At 47.6% G+C, this 16,963-nt stretch overlaps 4 protein-coding genes across 4 annotated transcripts; 1 reads left to right on the top strand and 3 right to left on the bottom strand.

Moving 5' to 3' along the window:
- Positions 1–2,531: 2,531 nt before the first annotated feature.
- On the bottom strand, positions 2,532–6,309 carry L228DRAFT_284026 (DNA mismatch repair protein). The gene is made up of 7 exons (XM_018336179.1): positions 6,125–6,309; positions 5,875–6,006; positions 5,644–5,820; positions 4,639–5,586; positions 4,326–4,586; positions 4,101–4,272; positions 2,532–4,044 (listed from the first exon to the last, which is right to left on the bottom strand). The coding sequence occupies exons 1-7, from the start codon at positions 6,146–6,148 to the stop codon at positions 2,912–2,914; spliced, it is 2,847 nt and encodes a 948-aa protein (XP_018187459.1). The 5' UTR covers positions 6,149–6,309; the 3' UTR covers positions 2,532–2,911.
- Positions 6,310–6,779: 470 nt separating this feature from the next.
- On the bottom strand, positions 6,780–8,675 carry L228DRAFT_212279 (MFS general substrate transporter; the record flags this gene model as incomplete). The annotated part of the gene is made up of 2 exons (XM_018329936.1): positions 6,780–8,285; positions 8,340–8,675. 2 exons carry the CDS (start codon positions 8,673–8,675, stop codon positions 6,780–6,782), a joined length of 1,842 nt encoding a protein of 613 aa, XP_018187458.1.
- Positions 8,676–9,323: 648 nt separating this feature from the next.
- On the bottom strand, positions 9,324–11,509 carry L228DRAFT_269350 (hypothetical protein; the record flags this gene model as incomplete). Its single annotated transcript, XM_018335264.1, has 13 exons — positions 9,324–9,691; positions 9,745–9,893; positions 9,946–10,054; positions 10,102–10,126; positions 10,184–10,209; positions 10,274–10,319; positions 10,372–10,402; positions 10,450–10,508; positions 10,560–10,722; positions 10,782–11,159; positions 11,213–11,285; positions 11,354–11,382; positions 11,433–11,509. 13 exons carry the CDS (start codon positions 11,507–11,509, stop codon positions 9,324–9,326), a joined length of 1,533 nt encoding a protein of 510 aa, XP_018187457.1.
- Positions 11,510–12,298: 789 nt separating this feature from the next.
- Positions 12,299–15,877, top strand: L228DRAFT_211880 (ARM repeat-containing protein; the record flags this gene model as incomplete). Its single annotated transcript, XM_018329913.1, has 11 exons — positions 12,299–12,366; positions 12,440–12,602; positions 12,669–12,836; positions 12,898–13,594; positions 13,656–14,200; positions 14,252–14,530; positions 14,585–14,689; positions 14,742–14,860; positions 14,916–14,995; positions 15,057–15,216; positions 15,322–15,877. 11 exons carry the CDS (start codon positions 12,299–12,301, stop codon positions 15,875–15,877), a joined length of 2,940 nt encoding a protein of 979 aa, XP_018187456.1.
- Positions 15,878–16,963: the final 1,086 nt, after the last annotated feature.

The raw sequence follows: 16,963 nt of genomic DNA, 5'->3' as shown, positions 1-16,963 counted from the left end.
GCGCATTTGACAAAGTCCGGTCTTGATATTTGTGAATCCCAGGCCACAAAAGTCATTGAGTTATGCAGGATTATGACGATAAGTTAAATATATAAAAAGCGTCTTGTTCTACTTCCTCGTGGTTGTTCGGTTGGTCATTAGCGGTGATGATAATATTCCGTCCGTCGACGTAAATAAAGAAAATGACGAACTGTATGAATTGAAAATTTCGAATTCTGAACGATCAAAGTTGATTGGTGCTCCGAGTGACGAAACATCGCAGACTTCAAAACTCTTCTAATGGAACAGCTGCCATCGCGTAGGGTGGTTCGAGTCTTCGACAAATCGAACCATACGACTCAGTGACAGCTGCCCAGCGGCACCAGTCTTGTCTATAATTGAACCACCCGGCTAATGATCGCACCCGCTGTTGCTTCTTGATTTAACGGATGCTTGTCATATTTGCCGCGGGTAGGCCGGTATAACATGGCCGGAGCTCATCGCTCATCACACCCAGCTGGGATGACTGGAAGCCAAGGTTGTCCGTGATATTGTTTATCTGCCCAGAAGTATTCCTCCGCTGTAGCCCCTTCGGCAATCTCTGCCTCCGAGCCTGCCATGTATTGGGGAATGATCAGCCTGTCAAGGCGCTGGATTTGAGAGTACTGTAGCGTCTCCCCATGCCGATCCTTGAAACATCCTCAAGGGGGACAGAATGATGAAGATATCTTCGTTGCTGACTTTCAAAATACTGCTTATAGCAGTCCTCGATCCATTGAACCTATTTATTGGCTCACGTATCTTCGTGTCCAGGGTCTTTTCGCGCTATTGAGCGCTGGCAACAGTGCAACATGAAGTCGGCAAATGTTCTTTGTTCGAAACCCTCATATTGCCGGTTCCTCCACTACTCCCACCGGCGGTGGTTCTGGATCCATGACCGATACAGGTTCGGCCTTCCCAAAGACATGGCGAGATGTAAGTCTTTGCAGCATTTATTTTCTATGTTTGTTTCTTTTTATTTGACGATCGCCAGATTTTTGGACGCGGGCCGCGTTGCGGTTGACTGTCGTTTTCCGTCTTGGTTTCCCTTCGCGTCTGCGTCTGCGCCTGCTTTTCTCACAGACGGAGTCAAATCAAAAAAGTCAAAACGGTAAAACTTTGTATCGACTTGCTTTGCAGCAGTGCCCAAATTATACGGTTCTCCAGGTCCTTCTTCACCAAATATGTGTTTCAGACAGAGAAGGAGGGAATTGAGTCCTTTTGTCACTCTGTTCGTTCTGAGATCCCAGTTGTCGTTGTTATATATATTTCCGGCGGGAGACTTTGGGTGACCGGTGCTCGATGCGAAGGATTGATCTGTCGTGGTCTGCATCATCGTTTCTATGTACCTTTTCTATTTGGTGATAAAACGGTAATGGGTTCGTTTCTTGTTCGATGAGTTTTGTTCTAAGAGACGTTCGCTCAACTGCAGGGTCCGACGACTAATACATCTGTCAAGCCATGCTGCGTGCAAGTTAAAAGCTCCCGGCAGTTATGATTTCTTCGCTATCGCTGCACCAAATTCCGAGATCTTGCGAATATTCACCATATTTTAGTTGTGACAAGTCGTAGGCGGTCTTGCATGGAACTTAAAGTCTATTGGAGGGCACTGCGTGGCCAAAAGTACCTCAAAGGGAGCAGAGGAGGAATGTTGGAAAATGACTCCTTCGAAAAGGGAGATTGAGATAGACCTTTGTTTAAAAAAAAATTATCAAAGTATCCGGAATAGAAATTGAAGCCGATGATCATGGTTTTGACACCGCGCCATAATGTTCACTGTTCACATATGTGGAACCTAGAGTGGAAGCTGGAAGCAATGCGAAGAGGCCATAGGTGCTGGAGGGTTTATATCTGTAATGCTACACTGCTGCCTGCCGGCTGCAGGCTGCAGCATACCGATTCTCTTTGAGCTTTTAATGTTGGTCAGTGAATGACTCAGGAGGAAGATTTGTTTGCTATGCGTTGCTGGCAGTGATTAGCTGGCTCATGGATTGTATAGGACTTCACTAACTCCAATCACCATCAATATCTGCGGCTCGGCATTGTTTATTTGTTATTCCAAGTTGAGTTGAATAGACATTGATCCTGAAAAGGTGTCGTATGAATATTGATTGACTGGATTTTGGCTGTCTGGTGTTATATATTACGAATTGACGAATCGCGGCGCCCTGTTTGTCGGGGCAATGAATTGAATGGTTGCTTCTTTTCCGGGTAGCTGCATGACCACGTAATTATATTTTGTTTCCGTGTTTGTACAACTCTCCTCCGCGAATCTAGAGTCTGACAAGGTATGCCTGGTATCTGTGTGTACATCACAATTGAGTTATATTGTAATGCAGATAGTCAGGCTCAAGATCCCAAGAATTCAAGACTTACGTGGACGTTCGGACAGTCTAATAATAGGAGACAAGCTCAAACTAGAGACAGTATAGTAAAACTGATGAGATATGTCGCGGCAGGTGAAGTACAATTGTAGAGATTTTTGGGGATGGGTATTGAGAGATGCAAGTGGTGATGGTGTAAATCGGAGTCTGAGTATTTCTCGTAGATTCTGGTTCCTTAGAGAGCAAAAAAAGCAAATAGGGAATGGACAAATAAATAAGGTGCAAACAAAAGATTAGCAAACAAGATGAAGAGATGCCATGCCAAAACAAGAAGGAAAACCCGACAAGCTGTGCGCAAATCCTCTGCGGCCTCCCGGCCGCAAGTGCTACCCTGATACCAGCTACCGCACAAGTATGTTGAAATAAAAAGTTTCCCACACATCTATCCTCATAAGTAGCTCCAAAACTCCAGTTTTATGTCTCGGAAAGCAATTCTAATATGTCGTATCCCCGACACAGTTCCAAAGCTCCCAAGGAGGACAAAGTCCTCTGGACAGCCTCGCACGCCATTACAAAGCCTTGACGGCCTGGAAAAAGGGGTTCTTCAACAACTCCTCATTGCGCATGACTAGATCCTTCATCTTCTGAATCTTTTCCTCCTTGGATAATTCCGATTCACCGCCGGCAGCTTCAACCTCCTGTTTCCACTGCATGAGCACATCCTTGAGCATGGCACTTCCCTGTTCGACATCTTCTTTGGAATGCTGGGCCATTGCATGAGCAGTTTCCTGATCATGCTTGACCGTAAAGTCTTCAAGCTCGTCTGCTTTTCGTTTTGCCATGTTGACGACTTTTGGAGGGAACCTGACTAGCTCTGCAACGTGGATTCCGAAACTCTGGTCGCACACGCCGGGTTGAACCTTGTAGAGCAGTGTAACCTCACGGCGTTTATTTAGCTTAGCACGCTCCTCATCGTCGGATGCGCCATTGGTTCCTGTCGTACCGTTGGCGGCCAGGGAGGACGATGAGGGACCTTCACCGATATGCGCAGTGACGTGCAAATTTTTGACTGCGGGGTATTGTTCCACCAGGGCGGTAAGTTCGTGAAAATGTGTGGCGAAGAGAGAGAAGCATTTGATCTCGCGCACAATGTGCTCTGATATGGCCCATGCGAGACCAAATCCGTCATACGTGCTTGTTCCACGGCCCAGTTCGTCAATAATAATGAGCGACTCGGACGTGGCTGTCTTGAGAATATTCGCTGTTTCGAGCATTTCAGCCATGAATGTTGATACGCCTTTGATTTGGGAGTCGCTGGCGCCAACTCGTGCAAGAATGCAGTCGAACAGCGTCAATTCCGCTTCCGAACAGGGCACCCAGCAGCCGACCTGAGCCATCAGAGCAATCACCCCGACTTGCCGGATATATGTCGATTTTCCGCCCATATTAGGACCGGTGATGATGAGGAATTCTGAGCTGCCTCGTCGGAGCTCCACGTCATTGGTAATGAATTGGATGTCATCTTGCATCTCCATGCATGGGTGGCGTGCCTCTTTGAGAACCGTGTCCCCTTGCCCACGAGCATGCATCTGGGGCCGTACGTATTGTGTCGGTGCGTGGACAGAGACGTGAGCAAAACTAACAATGACGTCAAGGTGGGCAAGAACTGCAGCGAGGTGCTCGAATACGGGACAGTAAGATGCTAGATATCCGGTTAAGTATTCTGAAAATTGTTCAATCGGTGGAATAAAGACGTACCCGCAACATTGACAACTTCGTTGACCAATCCGCTTTGTGTGCGGTTGTAATTTTGCGAGAGCTGGTCAAACTCTCGCCGCATTGTCTGCATGGCAGCAGTGGTAAAGTATACTCCATTCTTTTGTGTCGAACATTCTTGGTACTGTTTCTTGTTGCGAATGCAGCCTGCCTCCTGTAAAGATATTAGTGCATATTTGCCAGGTCATGCTAAGATAGGGCACATACGTTTCGAGTCAAACGGAAGCACCAGCCGTGCACCCTGTGGTTTTCCAAAAACAGCTTTTTCTCTGTGTCCTGGTTTAAATCGTCCCCAACGCTTTCGTGTTCCTTTTCCATGTCGTAGCGCAGCTTATCGAGCTTCTTGCGGATTGTCCGAAGGCTATCATCAAACTCTGGCTTGATGATAAACTCGTGATTGTCGAGAGCGTCAAGGTCTACTGTCGTCTCCACCATCTCTTGCAGCCTAGCCAGGCTGTCCGAGTACTCCTAAAAAGGCGTCAGCTGGAGGTCTAGGACGATACCCAATGATTCAGTTTACCTTTATTTTTGATGTATATTCCGCATCCAAAGGATCTCTGTACTTCTCGTCCATGACTGCCTCCAGAGTACCCAAGAAACCAGGAAGTCTGATAGCGACCTGATAGCCCCTAACAACATCCTCCAGATTTGCAACCTTTCTTTGGAACCGCTTGGATAGCCTGTAAAGGTCAGGGATAGAACGTAGGTGCTCCTCCTGCATGGTCTGTCTCAGTTCAGTGTCCACGACAAAGGCTTCGACAAGCAGCTGTCTTTTCTCGATTTCCTCCAGGCTCATCAAAGGCTGCTTGAGCCACTGAGCAAGCAATCTACTGCCGACAGGCGTCTTGCAGTGGTTGAGAAGGCCAAATAAACTCATGTTTTTGGAGCCGTCTCTAGGCCCCGGCATCAGGTTCAGTGCCTTGAGCGCTGACGCATCTAGCTTCATAAACTGCGATAGGTCATGCTGGTACAACTGATACTGACCAAAGTTCGAAGGATCATGCATAACGCCGAGATATTTGATCAAAGCAGCGGCCGATCCCATGGCAAGTTTGAGATCTGTCTGAGGCAGTGTTCCAGCCGACCGCTCATCTCGCAGCAGCCGGGTCAAGTCTTGCTCAATATCTCTCGTACCAAAATCGGCTGCAACCCGCTCCGTAACTGCGCACCCACAATTGTCGGCTATGCTTCTTAGCTTTCCCAACTCGACGTCCTTCTTCTGCACGTCCGTCTGAATCAAGCATTCCTTGACGCCGAGCTGGATCAGCATTGACTCAAAGTTAGAGTATAAATCATTGTCGAGGAATTCGCTGACACCAAGTTCACGGACGCTGGCATCTGCAAAACATACACCGACTGTCCTAGCCTCCGATGCCTTGGCAGTGACTTTGACCGCCAGGATGATGGGAGCAGAGTCAATCTGGCCGCCGAGTTCATCTTCGATGTCCTGGAGGTTTCCTGGAGAAGCCTACCCCGCCAATTAGCCCTTTTGTTGTTAACTCAAAAAAGTACTCCTGTCTCGAACCTGCTTTGACACCTTCCAGTTCATTCGACTTGTCGCCTCATAAACCTCGATACGCTTCCCTAGGCGGAACAAAGCCTCGCGCAGAAAGTTCCGATAGACTGTAATAGTCATGGTAACTGAGGCAAGGCCATTGTCGCTGCGGCCAAGCTGGCGGAGCACAGATGTAGTTTTGTATACCTAGTATCGTCAGAAGCCATCGCCGTAGACCATTATTTCCTCTAAAGAGCATACCGTCCTTGCGATGAATGCAGCATCATCTCCATGTGCTGAATACCAATCGCCTCGATCAAATATGCGAATCGTCTCTTCGTCCTTACTAGGCAAATTTCGGAAGAAGCGAATGAAGCCAACCTCGTCGTCGAGCTGCAGAATAATGTCAGTACAATTGCAATCCATATAATCAGATTTCGCTGTCCATTCCCTGCTTCAAATGCCAGCGTGCTAGTCCGACTCCCATCGCATTCGACGAAAGCTATCATACCTTCAATTCCGGCCTAGACGCCATCTTTCGACTCCTCAATACCACGATCGCTTTTCAGAGAATCTCTTGCCTATCCTTTTCAGCTAATGACCTCGAGAGTCGTTCCCTACGTTCCAAATCTCTATAGCCTTCTGATTCTTTTGCTCCAATCGGTTGGTAATTGTTTCACTCCCCGTATTTGTTCTTGACGTCCGCGCAGAAAGGTGACGCGACGCGAAAGTGTCTTTACGCGCTCGCGTTGAGTGGTTTCGCGTAATTACTCCCTTATACGGATAACCCCGTAATTCCGCTCTCGAGCCATCAGTTATTCCGCTGCCAGCGGAATAAGTTTCCAAGTCGGTCGTTTCACTGCACGTCTTTCATTGACAGATATACTCCAAAATGTCTTATTATCATGGGACAATCACAAACTTAAAGACCCATGGCATTCCAACGAGTCAAAGTGAACGTTTATGGTTGAAGCTAATGCTAAATGCTTGATCTTTTTGTGCCTTTTGGCGGGGATATATCTTTAGATGCGCTCCATCGTCCCGGATTTCTATGCATGCGAAATTCTGCAATGGTTAACAAATAGGTAAAATGCTCCGAATATGAAACGAAGAGACTGGACTATTGTGGAATTTCATGCCAATGCAGTCTAAACTCAAAGTTCCGTTTAAGATGCTGACGGCGAGATATAATCTCCTTTGCCCTCTGCTCCTGGTCTCGTATTTTTGGCATCGTTCGGACCTTTCACAGCTGCCTCGGGGTCATGATCTGCAATTTCATGACTGACATCTGAATTTACTGTAGCTTCGCTTGGCTTCTTTTCATCTGGTACCGCTGCCTCGCTGGTTTTTCTGTCGGCCGAGAGAGCATATTCCGCCAGCTCTGACTTTCTTTGCTTCTCTACCGTTAGCCGCTTCTTCTCTGCAGCCTTCAGGGCCCTCTTTTTCCGCCACCCAGGACCCCACTTGATCACAGCCAGTAACATTGGGCTAAAGAGAAACCACAGAAAGGCAATGAATGTGTATCCCCAGCCACGGCCCATCGCATTGAGCATAGGACCAATGAAAGCAGTGGCCCCCGCGCCCATAAGGCATCGGATAAGATTGTTCGCCGCCGTAGCCATCGCCGGACGATCACGATTGATGTCTATGATGAGAATGCTGGTCGTGTTGAAGGATCCGACCACGCCATAGCCCAATACCACGAGGATGACAACCGGACCCGCTACGCCGATCCGATACCCGTATTCAACAAGCCACCCGTAAGCGATCATAGCCAGCGCCCCGAGATATGTCAGAGGTAAGCAGATATCCAGACGGGCTCGCTCAAGGGGATAGTCAGTCAGGTCATGCTGCTTGGTCTTATCGAGTGGAAAGCCGTGTTTCTTCGCATAACGTCGGTAGTTAGCATCAACAAGTTTGCCTGTAGTGAAAGCCGCAATGAGCATTCCTGCGCTGATTGGCAGATACATCAAGCCAATTTCGATATCGTTATATCCGTAAGTCTGGCCGAAGAGCGATGGGATGCTCGCTGCTACAGCGTAGTACCCTGCATAGACGATGCCTCCAAAGAAGAGGATCAAAGCGCCCTCTGGTTCTATGGCAATCTTAAGAGTTTTAATGGGATTGGGAAACTCAAGGCGAGTGGATTTGTGAGTCGCCGACTTGTCAACAGGCTTCCCAGCCTTGGCTAGTCGCCGTTCGGAAATCACATTTGCGAGGGACCTGTTCCATTTAGGCGGTGGAATTGACCCGTTCCCCACGATTGGGCGGCTTGTTTCAGGGAAGAAGAGCAGAAACGGAACCAGGACAACGGCTGTGAAGATGACCAAAAACCAAAAGATGGACTTCCACCCAAGGTACTCGCTGAGTAGACCGCCAATAATAGGACTCAGAGAAGGTCCCAAAATAGCACCAAGCATTGACCATGCAAAAAAGCTGCCTCGTTCTGCAGAAGTAACGATATCGGCGATGACTGCATTGGCAAGGGCCACGGTTCCACTGCTGCCAGAGCTCTGGACACAGCGCAGAACCATCAGCGCTGGATAGGAGCTTTGCACCGCAAGGCCAATATTGGCTCCGAGAAAGATGATAAAACAGACAACATATGCCGGACGTCTCCCTGATGTTTCAGCTATGTTACTGATGAAGGCTGGTGCTACTCCTTGAAAAATCTCCAGAGTTCGTCAATACATGTAAATGGAGTGATATTAATGACACCAACTTACCATATAGACGGTCACACTCAAATTTATTTTCTCATGAGACACGTGCAGACTCTGAGCTAGCGTGTTCATTGCGGGGAAATAGATATTCGAGGAAAATGGCGAGAATAGAGAAACAATCGAAACGACAATGGCGATGAAACGCTTCTCCCACAAAGTAAAGATGGAATAAAGTTCGTTAATGTTGTCAACGGACGCAAGATCATTCTTCTCATTTGCTGTTTGAGGTCCATCATTTTTCTCCTTTACTTCCACTGCAGCTTGGTTTTCGATGTCAGGCTCATTCGTCCATTCTGGAGTCGCATTTTGAACATTGCGATCCTCTTGGGTGGATGTCATTATGCCGCCTCGAAGGATAACATGTTCCAAAGAAAATAGGAAAAGCGACGGAATTCATTTGTAAAATAATAAAGAATTCTGCTAGACCGCTATTTCACTCGCAGTGGCGTGCGATCAAAAACGGTGATAGAATGTGACAGGAGGGCTATCTCCCCAAAGTCCGGGATATTTGGTTTAAGTTCGCGGAATTTCCCCGCGGAAACGTTGACGCGGGGGATGCGCGCAGTATGTACCTCCGTAGACAACCTAAAAACAGCGGAATTAACGTAGGCCCGGCCTAAGCTCCTCGGTGTTAAGCGACCCACCGTGGTCAATGACTGTGGCCGCATGTCCCTTCTCACGTCTATGGAGTTATGTCTAGCTAGGTAGGCAGCAGGCAGACAAATTCGATTGATGCGATGTCATTATGAGACAAGACTGCAAGAGAGCCATGAGTTAGGCTTATTTTTAGCTTCCCACGTTCATTCATGCTGGCTATAAATTCCCCACCTTGGTCCATATATTGTATTGTTCTTCCCGCAGATCAAATGAGCGACAAGGCTATTAGACTCTTCAACCGCACGGCAGCATATGCATATATTTCCTAATAGGTGCGGTTTAGTTATACGTCATGCGAACGATGAAACTCGTTCAATGACGGCTGAGCCTCTAAGTTGCTCCTTTTTCTGTTGGATCAGAGGGCGAGACTCCTGTAGATGCTGCTAATTCTATTCGTGTCTTCATATCCAGCCAGCGGAAGAAACTTGGTGATTGGCAAAATCTCTTGTAGAAGGCATCACGTGTCCTCTGCCGCTGCAAGGATGTGGTGCCACGGAACTTGACCGAGCACCCATATTTGGAGAGACTCTGCAGAAAATCTGCCTCTGAAAAATTCCCGTATCTAACCTCTCCGCCAGGTGATGCAGAAGGACTATCAGTCAACGTGGCAAAGTAGCGATTGAGCGGTGCCAGAAGTGAGCCAGCGAGTGCAGCAAAATGGCGTCGGACGGTGGCCGCTACATCCGAATTCTCTTCTCCTGTACCACATTGTTAGGTACCTTGATCTCCCCATCGCCTTTTGAGAGCTTACGGAGCGGATTTGATCCACTAATCATGCGGCTCAGACTCTTGAGGAATGCTGTGTCCTTGGATAGGTGGGTCTTTGTTTGCTTGGGCCGGGATGACCCCTGTGGAACTTGATGATCTCCCCGTAGATTATGTTCTTGGTGTGACGGCTTCCTATTTGGCTGTTAAATGTTCGATTATTTTCTCAATTGTCCCTGGGACTTACAGAGGCACTTCTGACTCCGGGTTCCGTAGATAAACAATATGCGGCTCCCGATGACCGGAGTTCCCAGATGTTACAGAAAGTCGTCTGAGAAGGAAAGGATTGGTGATCCCTTGAACGGTATCAATGGCAAGCTCTACTACCGAGTTACGAACTCACCAATCATATAATGTTGAGGAAGGCCCTGTTTTTGTCAGTATATTGAAAAAATAAATTGATAAAGCAGGTCAGGTGAGCTCACGCCGTCGATCTCAGTTGAGAAAAGGTCTGGAGAAGTGAGGAAACGTCAGCCTCGCCGCGGAATTGTGGCAAATTCATATCAAATACATACCGGACTGCATTGTAATATAAGGCCTTGAGTCACCCGCATATGGGACCTAAACAGAAGATCAGTCTTCACGATTTTATGGATACTATATTCTGCCTTACCGGTCGAATCAGGTCTACCACTGCCGATACGCTAAAACATATTGGCATGCTGAAAATAATTACTGGGAGACTTCTTACAATTCACTACATATTTGAGGATTTTTTGACAATACGGCTACTGGCTCAGCGAGTATGGCCTGCGTGATTCAGTGGAAAGGTTACAATTGCATGGAAAGGACGCCTCTTACCTGCTCAAAGATAATGTATATTTCCGCTAGAGATGGAAGATAATGCACCAACTTATACCAGTTCCCTACAGGTCCTGATACGTCAAAGATAGGTGTGAAGATTTCACGGCTCCCTGTACTTGATGGGATCAAACCCTGCAGCGGTAAAGCTGGATTTGGTGATCTGCAACGAAAGATTAACTCACGATTTCACCTTATCTTTAGAGTATTCGATGATCTTACATGTCCATTGCTAAGACGGATCCGAAAAAAGGTAGCTGATGTTGTCCAGCTGTAGGAGGCTTCCATGATGCAACATGCATACATGCGGTCTCAAGGACAGCAATATCTCCGAGAGCGTTGTTGGATGTCATAAGGTGTAGCAGTTTGACCCAGAGACCGGGGAAATCGTGCTGGGATAATAGAACCAGACTTTTCTGCCCGAAACGCCTTTTGACAGTGTTGTCTTGCTCCTGACGGAAAAGACAAGTGCCGTGAAAGTAGTCTTGTTTGCCATAGAGATAATCAAAAGCATCAAAACTGACTTTGGGAGAATGATTACGAAGAGCAAAGCTAAAACTGAGATCTTCTGTTATCTCTCCCTCGTGACGTTCAGGAAAGCTAGAAAGGTGAACAAGAGCATAATTATTTTCAGCGAAAGGATGAGCGCATACCTGTTGAAACAAATTGCTGAGAGGTCTGAGCTGGCAAGAGGAGTTGGCGGATAGACGCTCTCTATCTCTGGTCCTGAAGGAATGCTATCAGCACTGGCGGAACTGAGAAGACAATCATCCGCGGAGGCATGCTATCCTTACCAACATCCACGTTAAAGTTGCAGACAACACTGTAAAATATTTAGAATTTACATATCATCTCGCGGATCTTCATACGCACAAGCATATCATCCATTTTCGGAAATGTTTTAATGAAAATGGAAGAGATTCGTCAGCTCCTTCCTGCTGGTCGTTCATACTGACGGCGTGATAGGTATGTAAAGGAGTCTTTCCTTGAAAGATGTTCTTTCTTCTTCTTCTTTTTCTTCTTCTCATAACCTCATCATTGCGGGTTCATTATAGAGCAGCATGTTAGGTTGGAATTCCTAAGAAATATCTCGATTTTCTTCAAGAGTGACGTAAAAGGTTGACGGTTTGTACTAGCATTAAATCTCGAAGTTGACGGTTGTCCAAAAACGATTTTGCGAGTCAATGAAATATTCTGCAATCCGATACTACTATCTTAATCATAAATCGGACAGTGTATAAATGGAGAGATGAGGTTGAATTGACATATTTCTCGATTGGGGAATGAGCAGTAATTCATAGTCCAGCCGTTGCTCTCCCATTCGCCAAAGGGGGGAGGGTTCGCTCTCCCCGCTCTAAACAGGGACAGGCGTGTCTCATCCCGCCACCACGCGTTGTATCGACAACTGTGCGTGTCCTCGTGCGAGCTCACGCTGCATTTTCTTCAACCCGAATTCGGATTTTGCTCTTTCCTTGAACTGAGAGCATACTTCTCAATTAACACGCCAATACTATGTGAATGAGATCTTCTTCTTGCCAAGGCCCTCCCTCCATACGAATCACATGCTCCAGCTATAGTCGCCATCTTTTGGGGCGAGACTAGTCTGCATTGCTGCTCCACCGTTACTTGTGGATATTTCGCCCCGTAGTGGCTTCCGTCATCGCCCACAACTCCCTCAATATTAGAGGGAATGACCCAGATAGGACCGCAATGCTAAGACTCAGACACCAGTCGGGAAAATGGATGCAAATATCCAAAGAGCGCTTCACGACAAGCTCTACGACAAACGGAAAGGAGGAGCTCTGGAGTATGTCCGATTCGGATCCCTGTTGTTTATCCCCACAAGTCCGCGTTCGTCTCTAATCAGATGCAATTGACAGCCTCGAGAGACTTGTTCGCGAAGCACTTGTCGCCAAGGATTTCGACAAGATCAGCAAAATTGTTCAGCAGCTATGCCACGAATATGCATATGCGGTGCATCAACCTCATGCCCGAAATGGCGGGTTAATAGGCCTGGCTGCAGCCTCAATTGCACTGGGTCCAGTAAGTGCTTGATAGAATATGGCCCGCATTATGACCCTGTTGCTGATCATGGGCCATCACTACTAGGAGGTTGCCCGATACTTAGAAGAAATCGTTCCTCCGGTACTTGCATGCTTTACCGACCAGGATGCTCGAGTGCGATACTATGCTTGTGAGAGCATGTACAACATTGCCAAGGTAGCTAAAGGGGAGATTCTACTCTACTTCAACGACATATTTGATTCGCTCTGTAAGGTGAGCGCACAATTAGTCCACTTCGAGGTGTTTCGATCTCTTGCTGAGACATGGCGTATAGCTAGCAGCAGATTCCGAGCTCTCCGTCAAGAACGGCGCAGAGCTGTTGGACCGATTGATCAAGGATATCGTCTCTGAATCAGCAGCTACATATGTTTCGGTCCTGAACGTTTCGGAAGAAGCAGTACTAGAGGTCGATTCGGAAAACCCTGAAGCTGATCGCGAGTCTTCCGTCGACTTGCCCACTGCATTCTCACTCTCTCGATTTATTCCTTTGCTCAAGGAAAGAATACACGTTCTCAACCCGTTTACTCGGACCTTTCTTGTCTCATGGATAACCCTCCTGGATTCTATTCCAGATTTGGAACTCGTTACCTATCTTCCCGCATTCTTAGGTGGTCTCTTCAAGTTCCTTAGCGATCCGAATCGAGATGTACATGTTGCAACCCAGGGCGCTCTTGATAGATTTTTGGGGGAAATCAAAAAGATTGCAAGAATAAAAAAGGGAATTGAGGAAAGCCGCAAGAGCGCTGGGGAGGACAAAGCAAAACAAGCCAATTCAAGCGAGATCGATAGCACGCCAACAGAGAGAGGCCCTACAAATGAAGAGCAAGAGACGGCAAGCGTGCATACTGACTCGAGCGGTACGGAGGATGTCCGTAGTGTCAGCAACGACGACTGGGTTCCTGGGCAAGATGTCCAGGTTGACCATCCAAAGATCTTGGAGATTTTGGTACAATTCCTTGATCCAGCTTCTGGTACGCCAATTCTGTCATCATTTTATCAACGATGCAAGGCTAATGTCATTATTTTTTCTAGAGGAAGAGATACAGCTCGCGGCTCTTCACTGGATTGATAGTTTCTTCGAGATCTGCCCCGAAAACATACTCCCTTTTGTCCCAAATTTGCTGTCGCAAGTGTTGCCTGCCATGGCGAGCGATGTGGAATTGGTGCGCAAGGCTGCGAACCGTGTCAACAACTCGTTGATGGAATATATCATGTCATTGACGGATGAGCCGGCGACAACACGGGCATCTACAAGTACACCCAGGGACGGCCCAGAACCCGAACGCCGAGACTCAACTGCGAATGGAAGAACTCCATCATCTTCTGCTCCTCGAGAAGGAGATGGTAAGAAAGCTCCAGACAACCAAGGTAACGGAGAAACCCAAGTCCCCGCTGCTGTTTCCGCAACAGCGCCTGCCCAAGGAGATAACTCGTCGCCTTCTGCAGCACAAACCACTGAACTGGATTATGCCGCTGCCGTCAACGCTCTCACGTTACAATTCTTGAATGAGCACGAGGCCACGAGAGTCGCAGCCTTGACCTGGCTCATCATGCTGCACAGTAAAGCCCCTCGAAAGGTAGGGTCACAATCGTGTATATCGGGTAGACGGTCAATTGACATAACATAGGTTCTTGCCATCAATGATGGCACATTCCCCGCCCTGCTTAAGACTCTCTCTGATCCGGCAGAAGCTGTGGTCACGCGTGATCTGCAGTTGCTCTCTCAGATCTCGCGAAACAGTGAAGACAAGTACTTTACTTCTTTCATGGTCAATCTTTTACAATTGTTCTGCACAGATCGCCGCTTGCTTGAAACTCGGGGGAATTTGATCATCAGACAATTGTGCGTCAGTCTGAGCGCCGAAAGAATCTATCGCACATTGGCAGACTGTCTAGAAAAGGACGAAGTATGTTTATGCAGTCTAGTGTATCAAGCTCCTAATACTGATAATCATTACCAGGATGTTGAATTCGCCAGTATCATGGTGCAAAACCTCAACAACAACCTCATAACGGCACCAGAACTAGCCGACCTCCGTAAGAGACTGAGGAATCTCGAGACTAGGGTGTGTTGATTGTTGAAGGGGTATTGTGAAAACGATCATCTAACGCAATTAGGATGGACAAACCTTCTTCGTCACCCTTTTCCGATCATGGTGCCATAATGCTGTGGCGACCTTTTCATTATGCCTGCTCGCGCAAGCATACGAGCAAGCTTATAATCTGCTTCAAATCTTGTATGTCTGGTGGCTCATGCTGGAAGGACTTTCGAATATTGCTGACACCATCTAGCGCCGAACTAGAAATGACTGTAAATATGCTTATCCAGATTGACAAACTTGTTCAGCTGCTCGAGTCGCCCGTTTTTACCTGTAAGCATGCCATCGTCCAAGTTTCCGTACCATTGAAGAATATGTTTTGACCGTGCATTAGACCTTCGTCTTCAGCTCCTGGAACCTGAGAAATATCCACACCTCTACAAATGTCTCTATGGCCTTCTTATGCTGCTCCCCCAGTCCTCGGCCTTTGCCGCTCTGAAAAATCGCCTTAACAGCGTCAGCGCCATTGGCTATCTTCATATCGCCCCCAGAACGTATGTGCCGCGTATCTTTTGGCTTCCTACAAAGAAAAAACTGTTGCAATTTCTATTCTTGCCAACCATCTATGGCGTCCGCTGTGTAACTAACTCTTCGGTCAGAACTCCCACAGCCCCGGCCCCAGCCTACGACCGTCCCAACCGCCTCAAATCACGCGACCAAGACAATAGCGGCATTCGCTGGGTTGAGCTTCTCGACAAATTCAAGAGCGTCCAGGAGAAGGCCCGTCGGCTTCAACGTCTCCAGACGCACGGCGGGACTGATGGCATCGGAATTAATGGGACTTCTCTCGACGGGCTTCCCAGTAGTGTTCGCAACAACCGCTTCTTGCTGAATGGTCAAAATCTCGACTCTCCTGGACTTGGACTCGGTCTAGGCATTCCAGGCTCGGCCGGCGGTGCAGTGGTACCTAGTGCTAGTGGCATTGCGGCAACTGGAAAACAACTCTCGTCGCTACTCCCTCAAAGACCAGGGTCCGCACAAAGTATACACAATACGCAAGGTCAAGCAGCTGCAGGCAATCAGCGGGCTGGAGGCCCCTCAACACCCACTCAAGGACCAGGTGGACCAGGCCAGGCACAGCATAAACCGCGTTCAAGCTTAAGCAATCTTGGCCGGCTCACCGGCGGGGTTGGAGGCAGAAAGTTGAAGAAGTAAAGTGCTTTATTGGACCTGCTGCTACGTCTTTTAATACGTGGACCATAAATGGTTGTTTCAGCGGGATACTATAACGGCGAATACGCTCGGCTGAGAAACGGAAATGCATGAAGTGCATTTCTCCTCAAACGATTTACGATCTATGATTTTAAATTTATTCCTGTTTGTCGAGGTTGGGCGCTTGATATGATTGAGCTTATCGTTTTTTTAACACTTGCTTTCCAGCTCCGGTTAGACGGGCTTTCGATTGCCCCTGCTTTGGTCGGCTTTTTCTTCTGACACGCCCACGACGCAATTCTGACACTTAGCCCTTCTCTTGGTCCTTTTTGCTTTCACTTTAACCCTCTTCATCTTCAACCTTGTTCTCTTCTTTCGTCAGTGTTGTCCTTTGAAACGAAGTAATCCTTTTGATGTTGATCGGTGCTCATTTCCTTTTATCATTGTATTATATCTTTTATTCTTCCTTTCGTCCCTGCAGATATTCTTTTCCCATTTTCACACTCTCAGGGCAACACTTTCCCGTACATATACTGCCTATTATTATATCATTGAGCCTTTGAAGTACCTGGCTTTGACATGAATTTACGAGCATAGCTAGCTAGAAAGATATTAAGCAAGCGAGCAAGCGGATCGTAATATATTGCAGAAGACTTTCATCAGGCTTCAAATAATATCTAATTGATATTTTGACTGAAGTCTTCAATGCTGCAATTTTCGCCTTAACATCCGCCTAACGTGAAAATGCAGCAGCTTATTCTCACATGTTCAATCCCAAAGGGCCCGGTGTCTATGGACAGGTGACGAGCCAACTCCAGGTCCGGACGTTTGCTTATGTAATCAATCAATCGGTTCAGGTCAAGGTTGCCCAGGCACCAGCCACTAGGGGCGCGTGAGCACGACGGCAAACCAAGGATATACACGTCAAGTACCCGAGATATCTCCACTTTCGTGCTGATAAGCGAGTATCCTGATAGTAGAAGTGAGGCGATATACGTGCTTTGCCCCAAGCCGAAGCTGGCCCCAGCCAGGCCAAGCTTCCCCCGTCGTCATCCTCCAACTGCCTTACCGGACCACCTCCCTTCACCA

The sequence above is a fragment of the Xylona heveae genome (genome assembly GCF_001619985.1).
Source record: "Xylona heveae TC161 unplaced genomic scaffold L228scaffold_7, whole genome shotgun sequence".
Taxonomy (NCBI): domain Eukaryota; kingdom Fungi; phylum Ascomycota; class Xylonomycetes; order Xylonales; family Xylonaceae; genus Xylona; species Xylona heveae.
The sequence above is the reverse complement of the archived record's forward strand: the minus strand, read 5'-3'. Positions and strand labels throughout refer to the sequence as shown.